Consider the following 21,139-nt stretch of genomic DNA (forward strand, 5'->3'; position numbering starts at 1 on the left):
GACTGTGACTATTTTACAAAAAATGTCAACTGGTGGGCATACAGAAAGGGCAGGAAATGTAGATCTAGGCATCACAGACTGAGGAAACGTACCTATTAACTCATGTTGTTGCTCTCTAAGAATGTCTTCTAGAGCTGCCAGAGCTTGGCATTCAGCCACTTTCCAGACCTGCATCAGACTCATGCATATTATGCAGTTTAGTCAGTATTAACTTGCAGCAGAACAACTGTACATCTTTCACTGCTGTAAAGAAATTGAAGCCATTACTCGGAGAGAATGATAAACCCAATCCAAGGAGGTTACGCTGAGTATCAGTAATATCATGTGTAGACAAATTTATTACCTCCATATTTTTGGACTTGGATTTAGCTTCGTGCAGAAGTGGTAAATTCACTTTTCTCTTTACGGCCCTTATTAGTACGAGCATTTCTGCTCTGATCAATCCTGTCCTTTTTCATTGTAGTTGATTTATTTATTATCTGTCTAGAATCGTCCATAGAGGTATATGATGAAAATGAACTAGACTGAACAGTAGATGGTGATCGGTTACTCTTGGGAGCAGATTTCCACCTATAAGGCTGAGTTCACACGTGGCTTTGTTTCGCATTTCAGTGGCGGTTTTAACCGTGCGATTTTGCCGCGAAAACGCGAAAAATAAGCATCCCATGCATTCCTATGGGATTCCGCAATGCTGTGCTAATGCTGCGGTTTTTACCGCGGCGGAATCACTTCGCGGTAAAAAACGCAGCATGCTCATTAATTTGCGGAATCGCGGCGATCCCACACCCATAGGAATGCATTGTTCCGCTTACTTCCCGCATGTGGCTGTGCACACCATGCGAAAAGTAAGCAGAACAATTGCGGATGGTACCCACGGTCCGGAGGAGAGGAGACTGTCCTCCGGGCTTTGGGTACCATACCCCTGAAAAAAATAGAATTTAAAATAAAAAATATTGTTATTCTTACCTTCCGGCATCCCGCGCAGCATTCCCACCTCTCTCCACGCTTCCGGTCCCAGTAAGCCTTTGCGAAAATGCCCGCGATGGCGTCCGTTCTCGCGGGATCGCGAAGTCTCGCGGTCATTCGCGAGACATCACGATCCCGCGAGAACGGACGTCATCGCGGGCATTTTCGCAAAGGATTACTGGGAACGCCTGCGCGGGACGTCGGAAGGTAAGAATAACACCATTTTTTATTTTTTTTTACATTCTATCTTTTACTACTGATGCGGCATAGGCGGCCTCAGTAGTAAAAATTTGGTCACACTTGTCAAACACTATGTTTGACGAGTGTGACCAACCTGTCAATCAGTTCTCCAAGCGATGCTACAGATAGCTTGGAAAACGCTAGCATTTTGCAAGCTAATTACGCTTGCAAAATGCTAGTTTTTCCGCGGGAAAATCGCGGGAATTTAAAATGCGATTTTCCCGCGGAATGGAATTCCGGAATTCTCGCGGTAATTTCCGCGAGAGTTCCGGTACGTGTGCACTTAGCCTAAACCTTATTGTTTTGGAAATCCAGAACATCTCTCTGGAATTTCTTTCAAAAAGTCCGTATTTAACTCGTCCTTGAGTTTAGTCATGGCCTCTGTGGATAGCTTTTTTTTCAAATGTGACTGGAGGGTGTCATTTTCGGTCTCCAATTCCCCGAGCCTGGCATTATCAAGTTTTATAAGTAATTCCATATAGTCTCTGGAAGACCTGGTGTAAATACTCCCCCAGCTGTCTCTAAAGGAGTCATCATTAATTGGAAAAGCAGGAAACAGCTGAATACGTAGTCCGCTTGGTATGAGACCCCTGCTGAGATATTTATCCAAGAAAGCCTTGTTCCTCCACAATTTAGTTATCTTTTGTAAGAGATGTTTTAACTGTGAAATCTGCTCCCTTGTATGCTTGTGTTGTGAATCTAAAAACAAGGAATGTTTCTCCTTAAAAACCACATTTAACCGTGTTAACCAAGATTGGTCGCGGGCACGAAAGTCCATATGTTTTGAATCACTGGCTGTGAATAACAGAATAAATTAGTATGAATCGAGTATTCAAACACCACATAATTAGTCTAATAGGGCCAGGAACTAACTCACACACAGTGTGGTTCCCCCATAGACAAAAAGTGCAAGTGTGGATCGGCTCTCTAGCGCCACCACTTGCTCCAGGTCAGTCAGGGAACTGCACCGAGGGCAAATAGTCACCGGAAAGGCTTCTCTTATAGGTACAAGTTAGTGAGGTGCTCCCATTTAGGGGGGTATATATTACCAGTCCAGGCTGGGGATATATATTTAAACCTCCCGGCCATCACTGCCAGAGTTCCTCACTAAAACAATAAGGTATTCTTCCACCAGTTCCTCGTTCGACATAAGCCCCATCTGACAACATGCTAACCCAGGTAGCATAAAATTGACCAACTGGGCGTGCAGACATGGGGATTCGTGAATCATGATAAAAGAGCAGCCCAAGATTAATTTTATATTTAATCACCAAAAAGGCGCACTAGAAATATACAGGTATACAGTCACAAGTGTAGTACAAGCATAGGGTATAGATAGTTTGTAATTACCGTGTTATGTAGCATGTGACCACAGGGAGGCGCTCATTGTTCACAGGTCCAAATCTTAGTTACATGGTTCCTTTGGCTGCATCCGATAATGGGTCCTCCAGCCAGTAGAAAACCAAATCCAAAATGAGGGACTGCCTTATATCTCCCTAGGCTGTTCCCTCCCACACTCTGCTGCCACCCCTGGGCTGCCTCCCTCCTTCCACATCTGAGAATAATATTTTTTGTCCAGAATCGTGGATGGCCCATAACTTTGCGCCCAAAGCTTTGAATGGGTTGGTTGTGCTGCCACTGGGTTCCGCTGGATTTTGTCTGTACATAGAGACCAAATATGCCTACCGTAATTCCTGTTAGCCATGCTTTATAACTCCAAAATGCAGGGTTCTGTAGGTGGCTAAATAATATGGGTGCGTGGGGAAAGGAATGCCGATTCCAATTATGTGCTCGGCTAGTCTCAGAGATATTGCATTGTTATTATAGGTCGTTTTCCAGATTCAATACCACAGAGCCTGCTGAGACTTGCTGTACCATGGGGTCTCCATGTGCTTCAGTCAGACAAAAAAGCCAGCTGGCTGCAGCTGCAAAAAAAAGTTTGCACCTTTGTGTTAAGAGCTTCAAAGAGTTTCTTCCTAGCTCTTTTAATTAAAAGAAAATAATGATCCTGTGGAATCCCAAGGGTGGAGGCACAATTCAGGAGGGGAGAGACATTTACTTCGTCCCTCACATAAGCACAAAGAAGGAACTTTGGGCCAGGGTTACTAGTGGGGTACCACAGGGTTCTGTATTGGGCCCCCTACTATTTAATATATTTATTAATGATCTAGTGGATGGCTTACACAGTAAAATATCAGTATTTGCAGATGATACAAAACTATGTAAGGTAGTTAACACAAAGGCGGACAGTTTGCAACTACAGACAGATTTGAGTAAATTGGAGAATTGGGCTGTAAAATGGCAAATGAGGTTTAACACAGATAAGTGTAAGGTTATGCACATGGGAAGGAGAAACAGATGCCATAATTACTTACTAAATGGGAAACTGCTGGGGAAATCAGACATGGAAAAAGACTTAGGCATCTTAGTCAATAAGAAGCTAAATTGGAGTGCCCAGTGTCAGGCAGCTGCCACCAAAGCAAATAGGGTCATGGGATGCATTAGAAGGGGTCTGGGGACACAAGATGAAAACATAATTCTCACTCTGTACAAATCACTCGTCAGACCACACTTGGAGTATTGTGTGCAATTTTGGACGCCGGTGCTCAAGAAAGACATTACTGAACTTGAAAGGGCAAGGCGGGCTACTAAAATGATAAATGGAGTTGGTTCACTACAATACCCGGAAAGGTTATCAAAATTAGGTCTATTTACTCTAGAAAAGAGAAGACTTAGGGGAGACCTAATATATATGTACAAGTATATCAGAGGGCAATACGGAGATCTCTCCAATGAACTGTTTGTACCAAGGACTGTGACAAGAACAAGGGGGCATTCTCTTCGTTTGGAGGAAAGACAATTTCTGCACCAGCATAGAAGAGGGTTCTTCACGGTAAGAGCAGTGAGACTCTGGAATTCTCTTCTTGAGGAAGTGGTGATGGCCAACTCACTGAATGAATTTAAGAAAGGAATGGATGCTTTTCTTGTGAGTAACAGTATAGAAGGTTACGAATAACAGAATATTATAGGTAGATGGTTGACCCAGCTTTGGGGAAGGAACTTTTTTTCCCTATGGAGAAAATTGGCTGCTACTCTGTGGGTTTTTTGCCTTTCCCAGGATCAACAATGCAGAACAGCTGCACTAAAAATAGGCTGAACTAGATGGACATAAGGTCTTCCTTCAGCATTCAAAACTATGTAACTATGTAACTGGAGTAACCATAAGCCACAAGAAGGAATAAAAGCAAGCAAATTGTATTTATACATCATAAATAAAAAAAAATATACAAATGTTAAAGAGTCAGACAGCTAGCAAAGATGAACATCCAAAGCAAACACAGCATGGCGAACCGTAAATATAGACAGAGTAATGAGACACCCAGTGAGGATAAGTATCATAAAATACCCACTAACTAGATATGCCTAGATGGTAGGTACAGAAAAAGTGCATGTGCTTAAACATAAGGTGCCAAGGACAAATAATATGTCTATTTGAGTCCTGTGTATATCTACATAGTTAACATTGCGCAGTCTCTAATAGGACATAAAAGATATAGGCTGCCACTTACCCATGTCAGAATAAGATGAAATGCCCCGCTTATCCCCGAAATGCGTTTCGCCATGGATTTCTCATGGGGAGGTGTTCGCCTTGTGCATACCATGGGGTTTATTAGTCTGGATATCAACTACATCTTCTCAACAATCAGAAGAGGTCTAGATTGGAGGACATAATTTTCATTTTTCCATATATATATATATATACACAGTACAGACCAAAAGTTTGGACACACCTTCTCATTCAAAGAGTTTTCTTTATTTTCATGACTATGAAAATTGTAGATTCACTCTGAAGGCATCAAAACTATGAATTAACACATGTGGAATTATATAATTAACAAAAAAGTGTGAACCAACTGAAAATATGTCTTATATTCTAGGTTCTTCAAAGTAGCCACCTTTTGCTTTGATTACTGCTTTGCACACTCTTAGCATTCTCTTGATGAGCTTCAAGAGGTAGTCACTGGAAATGGTCTTCCAACAGTCTTGAAGGAGTTCTCAGAGATGCTTAGCACTTGTTGGCCCTTTTGCCTTCACTCTGCGGTCCAGCTCACCCCAAACCATCTCGATTGGGTTCTGGTCTGGTGACTGTGGAGGCCAGGTCATCTGGCGTAGCACCCCATCACTCTCTTTCTTGGTCAGATAGCCCTTACACAGCCTGGAGGTGTGTTTGGGGTCATTGTCCTGTTGAAAAATAAATGATGGTCCAACTAAACGCAAACCGGACGGAATTGCATGCCGCTGCAAGATGCTGTGGTAGCCATGTTGGTTCAGTATGCCTTCAATTTTGAATAAATCCCCAACAGTGTCACCATCAAAGCACCCCCACACCATCACACCTCCTCCTCCATGCTTCACAGTGGGAACCAGGCATGTAGAGTCCATCCGTTCACCTTTTCTGCATCGAACAAAGACACGGTGGTTGGAACCAAAGATCTCAAATGTGGACTCATCAGACCAAAGCACAGATTTCCACTGGTCTAATGTCCATTCCTTGTGTTCTTTAGCCCAAACAAGTCTCTTGTGCTTGTTGCCTGTCCTTAGCGGTGGTTTCCTAGCAGCTATTTTACCATGAAGGCCTGCTGTACAAAGTCTCCTCTTAACAGTTGTTGCAGAGATGTGTCTGCTGCTAGAACTCTGTGTGCCCAGGTTTAGAACAAATGCACTGCAGGGTGCAGCCAGCCCATATAGCAAGATGTCAGCAACACAGGTGCAAAATACCAGATTAACAGCCACTCTCCACATACCCATTCCTGGAGGGGGTGACTGCCCAGTATACAATTGCACAAAGAGGGTCCGCATAGGGTACCGTTCACACCAAGGGAATGCATGGTGTCTGGTTTACAGCCTATTAATAACGCCCCTACTATTCGACTAGGCGGGCTGGCCAGCACCCTCTCATTGCATCCCAGTGTGAACACCCCTCATACGAGACCAAATGTGTCTGGGCTCGGCTGCACCCCGATTCATGTAGTGCAAAAAATTTTTTACCAATTAGTGAGGTATTAGCTGATATTTTGGCCAAAATACTTGAGCCCGTAAACTGCGCCAAAGTTCCTCACGCTTACGGGTCCCTACACTAAACTAAATAGCAAAGCCATTGAAGAAGAAGACTCAGGTCTTCAAAATTTCATATATAACAACAAGCAAAAAGGCAGCAACACTTACCTGCCCAGGTTTAGAACAAATGCACTGCAGGGTGCAGCCAGCCCATATAGCAAGATGTCAGCAACACAGGTGCAAAATACCAGATTAACAGCCACTCTCCACATACCCATTCCTGGAGGGGGTGACTGCCCAGTATACAATTGCACAAAGAGGGTCCGCATAGGGTACCGTTCACACCAAGGGAATGCATGGTGTCTGGTTTACAGCCTATTAATAACGCCCCTACTATTCGACTAGGCGGGCTGGCCAGCACCCTCTCATTGCATCCCAGTGTGAACACCCCTCATACGAGACCAAATGTGTCTGGGCTCGGCTGCACCCCGATTCATGTAGTGCAAAAAATTTTTTACCAATTAGTGAGGTATTAGCTGATATTTTGGCCAAAATACTTGAGCCCGTAAACTGCGCCAAAGTTCCTCACGCTTACGGGTCCCTACACTAAACTAAATAGCAAAGCCATTGAAGAAGAAGACTCAGGTCTTCAAAATTTCATATATAACAACAAGCAAAAAGGCAGCAACACTTACCTGCCCAGGTTTAGAACAAATGCACTGCAGGGTGCAGCCAGCCCATATAGCAAGATGTCAGCAACACAGGTGCAAAATACCAGATTAACAGCCACTCTCCACATACCCATTCCTGGAGGGGGTGACTGCCCAGTATACAATTGCACAAAGAGGGTCCGCAAATGCGGACCCTCTTTGTGCAATTGTATACTGGGCAGTCACCCCCTCCAGGAATGGGTATGTGGAGAGTGGCTGTTAATCTGGTATTTTGCACCTGTGTTGCTGACATCTTGCTATATGGGCTGGCTGCACCCTGCAGTGCATTTGTTCTAAACCTGGGCAGGTAAGTGTTGCTGCCTTTTTGCTTGTTGTTATATATGAAATTTTGAAGACCTGAGTCTTCTTCTTCAATGGCTTTGCTATTTAGTTTAGTGTAGGGACCCGTAAGCGTGAGGAACTTTGGCGCAGTTTACGGGCTCAAGTATTTTGGCCAAAATATCAGCTAATACCTCACTAATTGGTAAAAAATTTTTTGCACTACATGAATCGGGGTGCAGCCGAGCCCAGACACATTTGGTCTCGTATGAGGGGTGTTCACACTGGGATGCAATGAGAGGGTGCTGGCCAGCCCGCCTAGTCGAATAGTAGGGGCGTTATTAATAGGCTGTAAACCAGACACCATGCATTCCCTTGGTGTGAACGGTACCCTATGCGGACCCTCTTTGTGCAATTGTATACTGGGCAGTCACCCCCTCCAGGAATGGGTATGTGGAGAGTGGCTGTTAATCTGGTATTTTGCACCTGTGTTGCTGACATCTTGCTATATGGGCTGGCTGCACCCTGCAGTGCATTTGTTCTAAACCTGGGCAGGTAAGTGTTGCTGCCTTTTTGCTTGTTGTTATATATGAAATTTTGAAGACCTGAGTCTTCTTCTTCAATGGCTTTGCTATTTAGTTTAGAACTCTGTGTGGCATTGACCTGGTCTCTAATCTGAGCTGCTGTTAACCTGCGATTTCTGAGGCTGGTGACTCGGATGAACTTATCATACACAGCAGAGGTGATTCTTGGTCTTCTTTTCCTGGGGAGGTCCTCATGTGAGCCAGTTTCTTTGTAGCGCTTGATGGTTTTTGCCACTGCACTTGGAGACACTTTCAAAAGTTTTCCCAAATTTTCAGACTGACTGACCTTCATTACTTAAAGTAATGATGGCCATTCGTTTTTCTTTACATAGAATTTGTATTATGGCAAGAAAAAAGCAGCTGTCTATTCAGTAGGACCATCAGCTGTGTATCCACCAGACTTCTGCACAACACAACTGATGGTCCCAACACCATTTATAAGGCAAGAAATCCCACTTATTAAACCTGACAGGGCACACCTGTGAAGTGAAAACAATTTCCGGTGACTACCTCTTGAATCTCATCAAGAGAATGCCAAGAGTGTGCAAAGCAGTAATGAAAGCAAAAGGTGGCTACTTTGAAGAACCTAGAATATGACATATTTTCAGTTGTTTCACAATTTTTTGTTAATTATATAATCCTACATGTGTTAATTCATAGTTTGATGCTTTCAGAGTGAATCTACAATTTTCATAGTCATGAAAATAAAGAAAACTCTTTGAGGTGTGTCCAAACTTTTGGTCTGTACTGTGTATATATATATATATATATATATATATATATATATATATACAGTGACTACAAGTAGTATTCAACCCCCTGCAGATTTAGCAGGTTTACACATTCGGAATTAACTTGGCATTGTGACATTTGGACTGTAGATCAGCCTGGAAGTGTGAAATGCACTGCAGCAAAAAAGAATGTTATTTCTTTGCTTAATTTTTTTTTAAATTGTGAAAAGTTTATTCAGAGGGTCATTTATTATTCAACCCCTCAAACCACCAGAATTCTGTTTGGTTCCCCTAAAGTATTAAGAAGTATTTCAGGCACAAAGAACAATGAGCTTCACATGTTTGGATTAATTATCTCTTTTTCCAGCCTTTTCTGACTATTTAAGACCCTCCCCAAACTTGTGCACTCATACATGGTCAACATGGGAAAGACAAAGGAGCATTCCAAGGCCATCAGAGACAAGATCGTGGAGGGTCACAAGGCTGGCAAAGGGTACAAAACCCTTTCCAAGGAGTTGGGCCTACCTGTCTCCACTGTTGGGAGCATCATCTGGAAGTGGAAGGCTTATGGAACTACTGTTAGCCTTCCACGGCCTGGACAGCCTTTGAAAGTTTCCTCCCGTGCCGAGGCCAGGCTTGTCCGAAGAGTCAAGGCTAACCCAAGGACAACAAGGAAGGAGCTCCGGGAAGATCTCATGGCAGTGGGGACATTGGTTTCAGTCAATACCATAAGTAACGTACTCCACCGCAATGGTCTCCGTTCCAGACGAGCCCGTAAGGTACCTTTACTTTCAAAGCGTCATGTCAAGGCTCGCCTACAGTTTGCTCATGATCACTTGGAAGACTCTGAGACAGACTGGTTCAAGGTTCTCTGGTCTGATGAGACCAAGATCGAGATCTTTGATGCCAACCACACACGTGACGTTTGGAGACTGGATGGCACTGCATACGACCCCAAGAATACCATCCCTACAGTCAAGCATGGTGGTGGCAGCATCATGCTGTGGGGCTGTTTCTCAGCCAAGGGGCCTGGCCATCTGGTCCGCATCCATGGGAAGATGGATAGCACGGCCTACCTGGAGATTTTGGCCAAGAACCTCCGCTCCTCCATCAAGGATCTTAAGATGGGTCGTCATTTCATCTTCCAACAAGACAACGACCCAAAGCACACAGCCAAGAAAACCAAGGCCTGGTTCAAGAGGGAAAAAATCAAGGTGTTGGAGTGGCCTAGTCAGTCTCCTGACCTTAACCCAATTGAAAACTTGTGGAAGGAGCTCAAGATTAAAGTCCACATGAAACACCCAAGGAACCTAGATAACTTGGAGAAGATCTGCATGGAGGAGTGGGCCAAGATAACTCCAGAGACCTGTGCCGGCCTGATCAGGTCTTATAAAAGACGATTATTAGCTGTAATTGCAAACAAGGGTTATTCCACAAAATATTAAACCTAGGGGTTGAATAATAATTGACCCACACTTTTATGTTTAAAATTGATTAAAATTTAACTGAGCAACATAACTTTTTGGTTTGTAAGATTTATGCATCTGTTAATAAATCCTGCTCTTGTGTGAAGTTTGAAGGCTCTAACTTATTTGCATCTTATCAAACCTGCTAAATCTGCAGGGGGTTGAATACTACTTGTAGGCACTGTATATATATATATATATATATATATATATATTTTTTTTTTTTTTTTTTTTTTAATTTGTCTATTTTTCATTATTATAGCATATATATATATTTAAAAACTTAATATCCATACACTATGGACTGTAATTTATTTTAAATATGTAACCCACTGTTCACATCAGTTTTGGAATATCCCACATTTATTATGACACTAGCTGAAGAGCCCGGCGTTGCCTGGGCATAGTAACTAACTGTGGTTAGATATAACAAATTATAATGATTATATTGCACATAAAAACATTTCACATCATATATTCAACACTACAGATTTGCAACACAAATTAACTAAACGATTACCTAAGTATTGATAGTATTTTATTTCCAACTCATTCAAGAGCCTTTTGATAAACAACATTTTTGGTTTTTCCTTTCGGCACAAATATGAACAGATTTTTGGCAGTTCCAACTCTTGAACAGATCACGTAAAGTTGGCTATGAGAAAAACATGGAGATTGCAAATCGATCCCTACTACTTTCAAAGATTGTCCCTGAGCCTTGTTAATGGACATTGCAAATGTCAGTCGAAGTGGAAACTGGAGGCATTTAAAATCCTCTCCTTTGGCACATCCTGTTGCTGAGCTGTGTATCTAATTCTGTCCTGTGTGATACTGACTGCTGAGCTGTGTATCTAATCCTATCCTGTGTTTTACGGTCTGCTGAGCTGTGCATCTTATTCTAACCTGTGTGATACTGGGCTGTGTATCTAATCCTATCCTGTGTGATACAGTCTGCTGAGCCGTGTATTGTGCTTTGTGCCATCTTTCTCTCCCAATTCTTTATAATATTCCTCTATTTGCTTTTTTGCTTGATTGATCTTGAATGTTTTATTCTTTTCTATATTTTTCTATATAAGTACCTTGCGGTTTTATCCGCTTCCCTTTTTCTTTCCTCCTCTCTATTCAACTATATAGCATTGATTTAGTTGCTCAGACTTACCAAACATGGATGCCGCCTTGTGCACATGCCCGGTGTACCATATGCCCATGCCTCAGTTCTGGCCATCTGTTGACATGTCGCACGCATACTGCTGAAGTCTATGGGTCATGTTTACACACCACATGCGTGTGACATTGTGATGGTGACGGTTAGCAGTGCAGCAGCGGGGCGGTAGACACCGAGCATGAGACGACTAAGTGATTCCACCTGATACTCCGCATTTAGAAACCCCATGGTATGCACAAACACCCCCTCCCTTAAGAGAGCTGTGGCGAAACATACATCGGGGATAAGCATTTCATATTATTCTGACATGGGTAAGTGGCAGCCTATATCTTATATGACCTATTAGAGACCGCACAGTGTTAACTATGTAGATATATACAGGATTCAAATACGGTAGTTATATTATTTGTCCTTGGCACCTTATGTTTAAGCACATGCACTTTTTCTGCACCTACCATCTAGGCATATCTAGTTAGTGAGGATAAGTATCATAAAATACCCACTGGGTGTGTCATTACTCTGTCTATATTTAAGGTTCGCCCCGCTGTTTGCTTTGGATGTTCCTCCTTGCTACCTGTCTGACTCTTTGTAACATTTGTATATGATTATTTTATTTATGATGTATAAATAAAATTTGTATGTTTTTATTCGTTCTTGTAGTTTATGATTACTCCGGTTCCTTCTTGGTTCTTACACAAGGACTATGATATGCATTGAATGGATGAATTTTTTTTTTTTTTAATAGAAGTTCATCTACATACCAATAGCAACACAAATCGCTGAAAGCCATTTACTTGCAATCGCACTATATGTTTAATATTTTCCACAGAATGAATGGAACACTATTAACGACTAGTATTTTCCAAAGCTATACTAGGCAGGCATGCCGTATTGTATAATTGCAATGAGAGTCTTTATGCTTCTTCACATCCTCTCGGTCTGCTTCCATATTGATTTCCCCCCCTCAAACGCTTTCATACAATATAGCAATAATATGCACAGTGTATATAGTTCAGGTGCTAGTGCCATATCACAAGAGTAATTTGTGTAGTATGAAGGCCCCAAATAGCTCCTCTCAAGAGCCACATTAGATATAGATATATATATATAGCTATATATTACATACACACTATCAGTCTTTCAAAAGGAATAACCCAGAAGCAAAAATGTAATGGAAAAACTAACTAAAGGTAGGTAATATGGAGAACAAGAGACTAAACGAAGATATTGTGCAAATATCGGTTTACTCTTAAAGTAATTAAGCAATTCTCATCCAGGTGCAAATTACAGGGAACCTGTCATGTACAAAAATGCTATTAACCTTAAAATATGGGGTTAATCTGCAGGCTGATCCTGCCCGGCGCTGGCACTTAGACCACATGCTGCTGGAAGGAAATTAACTTTATTGGGGTTTCAGTCACAGGGGTGGCGCCAGCATGGATTCAGTCACAGCTGTGTATAGAGCGGCGGCTGTAACTGAACCTTCAGCATGGACTAAAAGCTAGTTCTAATGCGGAGCTACTCTCAGTCAGTGCCGGGGGCACAGTTACAACCGCTGCTCTCTACACACAAAGAGGTGACTGAACCCATGCCAGCTCCACCCCTGTGACAAACCAAAGCAGTACCAGGAAGCAGGGGTCTAAGTGTTGGTGCCAGGCAGGTTCAGAATGCTATAAACCCCATATCTACAGGTTAATAGCATTTTTTTCACTTGACAGGTTCCCTTTAAGGGGCCAGAGAGCTACATTAGTCTTCTGGCAGATTGTGGAGCACATACAGATTCAAAAGGAGATCAGAGCTAATAATTTCCTTTTTGTATTAGAACAGCCCCCAAAGGATGAAAATACCACAAGAACCAAAAAAAGGACATAGCCTGAACTTACCATTTATAATCCAACCTCTTATACTAACATTTTGATAGAGCGAGTCTCTTAAATAATGTGTGAAATACTGCCATGGACTTATTAAATGATTTTGTCAATACCTTGATCATAATTCCTGAGATATTTGACTAATTTCCAGACAACGGTATTTCTCAGAGCCCATGACAGCACCACGGAGGGGTTACGCCCATCATGGACAGGAACCTACAGATAAAAGGGCGGTACCTCTCCTCCACCCCAGTTGGTTACAGAGCATCAGAGGGTCTCCAGGTTAGATCAACAGAAATATATAACATAATATTGCTTATTATCAAAGAACACCATGCCTATACGAAAACACTCTACAAACAGTAAAACCGTGCTCAACGCACACGAGATGGGGGGGGGGAATAAGCAGGTGTTGTCATGGGCTCTGAGAAATACCATTATCAGTAAATAACTACGTTTTTCTCTCTCACCCATGACAGCACCACAGAGAGAATTAGAGATTGGTAGTTTAGGGAGGGAGCACAGACTGAAGGATCCGTCTCCTGAAGGTCAAGTCAGACGTAGAGGCTAAATCTAACCAATAGTCTAAAAAAGGTTGAAGGTGATGACCAGGTGGCCGCCTTACAGATCTGCTCTATTGATACCTCAGATCTCTCCGCCCATAAGGTCACCATTGCTCTTGTGGAATGGGCTCTCTACCCTTCCGGGATGGTATTCCCACTGGAAGAATAGGCCAGGGCAATCGCATCACTTATCCACCTTGCCTGGGTACTCTTGGACACTTTGAGTCCCTTCCTGGGCCCCTGGAAACACACAAAGAGAGAACCTTCCTTCCTACACCCCTTGGTGGCCTCTAGGTACTGAACTAGGCATCTCTTCACGTCTAGGGTGTGAAACCTCTCTTCTCCCCTATTCTTAGGATTTGGGCAGAAGGAAGGACTACTTCTTGGGATCTATGGAAATGCAATGTTACTTTAGGTAAGTAGGCCTGGTTAGGCTTTAGGATGACTATCTTCCAAAATGTTTGTAAATGGTGGTACTGCAGATAGAGCCTGAATATCGATCACCCTACGGGCCAATGTTAGTGCTACCAGTAGAACAGATTTTAACGATAAGATTTTTAGAGGGGCTGACTCAATAGGCTCGAACAGGGAACTTGTTAGTGCAGATAGTACCAGATTCAGATCCCACAATGGTAATTTCCGACTAATTATCAGCCTAGATCTAGCTGCATCTTTAATGAATTGTGTCATCCATGGGTTACCTGTTACATCATGGTTATAAAGAGCACCTAAAGCTGCTACCTGCACCTTTAATGTATTGACTGCTAAGCCTTGTTCTAGGCCCTTCTATAAAAATTTGAGAATTTTAGTAACCTGGACCCCATCCTGGACTCTTACCCTGGAGGTGGGCAGGAATTTTTTCCAGGTTTTCCCATAAGCCTTTGTCGTGACAGGTTTCCTACTTTTTAGTAGTGTAGTAATTAGGTTCTCCGAAAACCCCCTTCCCCTCAGCAGTGTCCTTTCAAATTCCATGCTGTAAAATGGAGGTTCACTGCCCGAAGGTGTGATACCGGTCCCTGAGATAGTAGGTCTTGGAGATCCGGTAGGATCCAAGGATCGGTGATCGATAGCATCTTCAGCCAGGAGAATCAAGTTCTTTTTGGCCAGAAAGGGGCTATTAATATCATTCTCATTATGTCCTGACTTTCCTTATGACTGCCGGAATGAGGATGATCGGGGAAAAGGCATACGTCAGGTTCTGAGTCCATGAAAGCATAAAGGCGTCCAGGGCCTGAGGATTCCCCCTGGGGTCTAGAGAACAAAATGCTTCCAATTTTTTTGTTTTTGAAGTCGGTGAACAGATCTATGTCTGGGGTTCCCCACATCTTTACAATCTGCTGAAAAAATGGACTGCTTTAGGACCCACTCGCCCTGCCGCAATTGAGTGTGGCTCAGAAAGTCTGCTTTTTGGTTCTCTGTTCCCCGAATGTGCAATGCTGAGGGGGATAGCAGATTTTCCTCTACCAGGCTGAGGATTTTGGAAGAGGTATCCATTAGAGCTCGGGACCTGGCTCCCCCATGATGGTTTATATAGGCCACCGTCACTTGGTTGTCCAAGAATATGTGGACGTGATGACCCCGTAGCGAAGGTAGGAATCGTGACAGTGCGTAAACTACTGCCCAAAGTTCTTTCTGGTTTGAGGCTTCTAGTTCCTGACCTCTCCATTCCCCCAGAGCCACCCTGCTGTCCATCTGTGCTCCCTATCACGAGGGACTGGCATCCGTGGTGATTATGCATGTTATTTTTGTTACCCAGGGGATCCCCTTGGACAGGTTGTCTGTATTTTTCCACCAGGCTAGGGAATGAATAGTTCTCGAATCTAGGAGTTATATGACCCTTTAAGTGACCCCTTAATACCAACTGGTTTGCTAGTATGTCCCACTGGAGATTCCTTGTATGTAGTTGTGCCCACTGGACTGCCAGTAAGCAGGCAGAAAGGGAACTCAGCAGTGACATTGCCTTTCTTAGTGTCATGGAGGGGTTCTGTATTGCTCTCGCCACTATCTGTGCAATTTTTCCTTTTTTGTAGCTTGGGAGGCGGCACTCTTACTTGTTTGAGTCCAACATGAGCCCGAGGAACTCCAGCACTTTACTGGGCTCCAGCCTTGATTTTTTTTAGGTTTAGAAGCCAGCCGAAGTTCTGTAGGGTGTCCATCACTCTGTCCCTCTGGTTGCAGTTTTGAGCCGAGTCACTTGCTATTATGAAATCGTCCAAGTATGGGATTATTAGGATGTCCTGCTCCCTTAGGTGGGCCATCATCTCTGCTACTAATTTTTTGTGAACACGCATGGGGCTATAGATATTCCGAAAGGCAGGGCTATGTTTTGGAATTCTCTTATCTCTCCCTCTATGGAAACTGCTAGTCTGAGAAATTTCCGAGAGTCTTTGTGAATGGGGACGTGATAGTACGCGTCGCTGAGATCCAATACTGTCATGAAAAAGTTTGGGAACAGGATTTTGATGGTGGATTTGATCGATTTCATTTTGAATTTTTGACATATCCATTTAGTTTCCGTGAATTTATAATTGTTTGATATGTGCCATCCGATTTGGACACTAGAAAAAGCAGGGAGTAGAACCCCTTGCCCATCTCCTGAGGGGGAACCTCCTGAAGGACTGCTCTTTTTTACTAGATTTAGGACCTTGCATTCTAGGGCTTTTTGCTCTCGTGTAGAGGATGTTAGAGGGGTTACTACATATTTTTGAGGTGGGAAAGTCTATCCTCAGGCCTGACTCGATTAGATTCAATATCCAAGGGCTGTTCGATACTTTTCCCAGGCCAGAAGGAAAATGGATGATCTTCCCCCCCACCCTGGGCGAACTGTCACTTTGAGGATTTTTTGTCCCGGGAAGAACTGCCGAAGAGGAAACCTCTATCCCTCTTTCTCCCTTCATCCCATCTGTTCTGTTCCCTAAATGGCCTTTTGCGAAAAAACCTTATGTTCCGAAAGGACCGTTTAATCGCCACAGGCCCCAGGTTCGGAAAGCCCTTTTTCTTATCCCCTGTCTTCTGGAGGATATCATCCAGTGTCTCTCCGAATTAGAATTTTCCCTCGCATGGGATTGAGCATAATTTCCTTTTAGTTTGTAAGTCCCCTGGCCAGCATTTCAGCCATAATGCTCTCCTGGCTGCGTTCGATAGGGCTGCCGCTTTAGATGATAAGCGGACTGAGTCAGACGACGAGTCCGCAGCTCCTCTTATCACTGGGATAGATTCTAGAATCTTATCTCTCGGTGTGCTCTCCCTCAGTTTTTTCTTGAGCTGATCCATCCATATCATTAGGGATCTGGAGGTACATGTTGCCGGTATAAGGTTTCCCCCTGCTGATTCCCAGGCCGCCTTGAGGAAGGTGTCAGCTTTTTTATCTAAGGGGTTTTTAAGTGTACCCATGTCCTCAAAGGGGAGGGCAAACTTTTTTGAGGCCTTGACCACAGCCACGTCGTTTCGGGGCCTTGTCCCAAGATGTGGACGCCTCCTCATCGAAGGGATATTTCCTTTTAAAGGAAGGGACCGTGGAGTTCTCTCTGTCCAGCTTCTCCTATTCTTTTTTTATCAGGTCCTGTACAATCTCATTAAGCAGAAACACCCTGCATTTCTTTTGGCCCAGTCCCCCAAACATTATGTCCTGAACCGACCTATCAGGACGAGGGTCCGACACCCCCATGGTAGATCTTTCAGCTTTCACTAGCGTGTCTACTTCGTCTAGGGGAAAACAATGATGCCCCCTGCTTCCTCGTCTGAGGAGGAGTCCGATGTATCAGAGTTAACTTCCCCAGATATGTCGGGATGATTGGGAAACCACTAAGGTGTCCTTTTTTACTTTGTCGCCGTTTTAGGGATGTAAGGGTACTCTGAACCTCTGATTTTACTACAGCTCTAAGATCAGAGGCGAAATCCGGGGTTTCCTCGTAGAGCACTTCTTGTATACAAGATTCACAGAGATTCTTATCCCATGATTCTGGTAAGGCTGTTACAAGTGGGGCATTCCCTGTTCTTCCTTTTCCCCTTCATTCGTTAATAAGGGAAAAGAAGCCTATTACAATGGTGAACATTCTGGAAGATCACTCACCAGATGGATGCGATCGCAGGTACCGGTTCGGGAGGTGGAATCGGATCCTGTATAGGATGATCCAAGGACGGTGACTTGCTCTTTGCAGCTGATCTGCTGCGTGGAGTGACTACTAGATCGGGTGTCTCGCCTGCCCTGGTCCTTTTGCCGGTGGTGATGCTGCTGCTGGTCGCTATCCTCCATTTTGCACAGGACGCTTCCAGCGAGGAGCATTTTCAAATGCCCATTTTTAAATTTCCCGGCGTGTGACGTTACTTCCTCCTAACCTGCATCGCGCTTACGCGTGGAGCACGCACCGCGCATGCGCCGTCCCAGGGACCCGGAAGGCGTCATCTATTCCCGGGGCAGCAGCCATCTTGGTCCACCTCTGAACCATGGCGCTGCCCGCACATCTGTACCGGGTCCCTGTCAGCCCCAGCCTCCTATCCGGAGTGGTGGCTCCGTCCTCCCCCCCCCGCTCACCCTGCAGACTCATCTGTCCCAGCGGTGGCAGTTTCGGGGACCGCACCCGCTGTAACAGGGGCCTCCCTGCTGCCAGGATCCTTACGGGTCGGGCCTGGATCTTCATCTTTTCAGGTACCGCTATACTGTAGGTCACCCGTCAGACACAGGAACCCAACTGGGGCGGAGAAGTACCACCCTTTTATTTGTAGGTTCCTGTCCCTGATGGGCAGGATCCCCTCTCTCCGCGGTGCTGTCATGGGTGAGAGAAAAATAATGTTATCTAGCAGAAAAGAAAGGATCCCTGGAAACTGTATGAAATTACCATCTAGAACAACAATAGGGCTGTTACAATTATTGCTCAATTTGGACTTGCAGAAGAGATTAAACTTTGTGATTGTACAGCCTAAACTGAGGAATCTCAAGGCCAGACGTTTGAGATCACAAAAAAAAGAAATGTGTCCAACACTCCATATTAAAAGCTTCTTTAGTCATTCACCAAGTGGCCGTAAAATCTGATTGTAGAGTACAATCTCCGCTGTGTTTCTGATTCACAATGATTTCTTAATCATGGCCTGATTGGAATGACCCAACTGGGACACCTCTTGTAGCACGGTTTTCATATGTAGGTGTATGCAGGACCCATCTAGATGGTATACTTCCACTGAATATGAAAAAAAGTAGGGAATAGGCCCCTCACTCATGCCAAAGAATGTGGCTGCAAGAAAAACTCAGCTGTTTGACCAAAACAATCCTTCTCAATCTTTGCAGAAATGTGATTGATTTATGGAAATGGTTATCAATGTCCATATGCTGCTCACAGGATGCAGAACATATAGGTGAAAGAGGTTGGACCCCCAGCAATCACCAAGCTATCTCCTAACATATGGATAAAGAAAATTTTTCTAAGGTAGAAGAATTGGTGGGTGGGGTGGGAGATGGAAACATTTTGAGGCCTTATAGCATTCATGCCAAGCACAAGCAGTAGCCTACCCACAAGGAGGGAGTGACCAAAATGGCAAAGGATTGAATAAAGATTCTGAAAGGTGTGAAAATACATTGGAAAGTTTGTTTTATTTCCATTGAAATGGTTAAATAAATGATGTAGTATAGTCCTGAAATGAATTTGTTTTTTAATTTTTTGAATAACCACTTTAAGTCTGTACACCTGGGTTTCCTAATGTAACAGCTTAGAGATCTGGACTTTCATCAGTGTTTAGATATTTTTTTAGTTACAGTTATATGTAAATTACGTAAATGAAAATTCTAAAGACAATATTAAATTGTATATTTTACAGACATTTTATAATTGATATATATTTAATAGCTTAAAGTTACTGTCAGGTTAGAGTTGCAATTGGTGCTAAAAAAAAAAAAAAGCACACTAAAACCAGCATGGGAGAGTTATTAAGCCTGGCGTACTTTGTGCCAGTCTTACTAAAAAACACTTTTCTGTGTAGATTTGCGCTATATATTATGCCAATTTATAATAATTTATCAAATGTAAGTTTTGTGAGCAGTACATGGCTTCTCCTGTTGCTATGTGGTTTGAGCAGCAGAAAATCTGTACCATGATTTGTGATTTTTTTTTCCCCTTGTCTTAGCAAAAATTGTAAAACTTTTTGTGACACTTACTAATATGTTAGGACTGCATGGTCTCATCCTGCACTTGTTAGTATAGCCTTCCTCACAGTCTCGGCAGCTCTCCTGTCCTGCTAATGAAGGAGGAAGTGACCAGACCTGGCTCTCAGCCTCCACAAACTAAAATGAAAATAAGAAACTTTCCCATGTGTAGTGCTTTTCAATCAGAAGAAAATAGTGGCCTGGTCTGGCCACATTCTCCTTCATCAACTGCTTTTTTGGACAAAGGAAACTGTGTATAAACCCTTTAAAAAGGGGTGTGTGGTGAGGATTCGTCGGTTTCTGAGCCGAGACTGGCGGGTACATATGTGTTATGCATACTACCGGCCAGTGGATGCGACCTCGCTCCATACACAGGAACGTGCATAACACATACGTGACTGCCAGTTCCGGCACTGGGGTGGGATTTATAAGTTGCAGTCACACAGTCACTGCAGACTTATATAGACCAGACAAATCTTTTAGTTTTTCACTTGTTTGTCTCTATTCTGGCCCAAGGATAACAGGTGACTAAACTGTTTAATAAATTAATCTGAAGGAAGATGATGCAGTTTGTAAAAACTATAGCTTCAGTGGGAAACACTGGAGCCGATTGATCAACGTGTTTACGCCAGTATCCAGGCGGAAAAAACACTTGAAAAGTCACAGAATTTCCATGCAACGTGAAGATGCGCAAAAAGTTTGTGACTTTAAGTTTTCAAGCCAGTCCCGGTCAGCACCACCTAAGTCAGCAGAGCATCTACCACTTTAGTGGCACATCTTATACCGGGAAATGGTACTCCAGTGCAAAGATGCAGCAAATTAATTAAGTGGCGTGCACCTCTTAGTAAATTTGGCTTCTTTTACTCCACTATGGCCATTCATTAAGGTTGGCGTGTACAAGTGCAACATTAAAACTATTCCCTGCACACTCAAGGCATAAAGCCGTAACTGAAAAATGTGTTAAAACAGAAACATGTGGCAATGCAGCATATGGTATATTATATATTCTTGGCCGAAACAGAACACACCTTAGATATCACACCAAAATCTGCAGAGGGGAAAAATAACCTTGTAGCTTTAACCAAATATCTAATATAAGTGTTATAACAGAGAAAAACGTCTCTTCGCATTAGTCTCTGCTAACCTCTTACCATTTCATAGGTCTTTATACTTATCAAATAATAATGGGATGTTCCAATCTGTGTTCTCTCCCAGGATTTGCTGTGAGTCTTCAAGTGATCCTTTCAAGCCCTAAAGCAGTGTTCAAACGCCGAGGCTCTCAGCCAGGAATGCAAGAGTCTGATTTTTTAAAACAGATAACCACTGTACAAGAACTGGAGCCCAAAGCCAACAACTGCACAAAGGTAAAA

The 21,139-nt window shown here is 43.3% G+C and overlaps 1 protein-coding gene across 1 annotated transcript in view; it reads left to right on the forward strand.

Moving 5' to 3' along the window:
* Nucleotides 1-21,139, forward strand: part of B3GAT2 (beta-1,3-glucuronyltransferase 2) — a 315,386-nt gene that overhangs the window by 291,630 nt on the left and 2,617 nt on the right. The window contains exon 3 of the mRNA XM_073569376.1: nucleotides 20,985-21,133. Coding sequence (XP_073425477.1) covers nucleotides 20,985-21,133 — 149 coding nt within the window. The remainder of the gene's footprint in view (nucleotides 1-20,984; nucleotides 21,134-21,139) is intronic.

This window comes from Dendrobates tinctorius, unplaced genomic scaffold (genome assembly GCF_039654945.1).
Source record: "Dendrobates tinctorius isolate UK_male_01 unplaced genomic scaffold, ASM3965494v1 ptg000024l, whole genome shotgun sequence".
NCBI classification, from domain to species: Eukaryota; Metazoa; Chordata; class Amphibia; order Anura; family Dendrobatidae; genus Dendrobates; species Dendrobates tinctorius.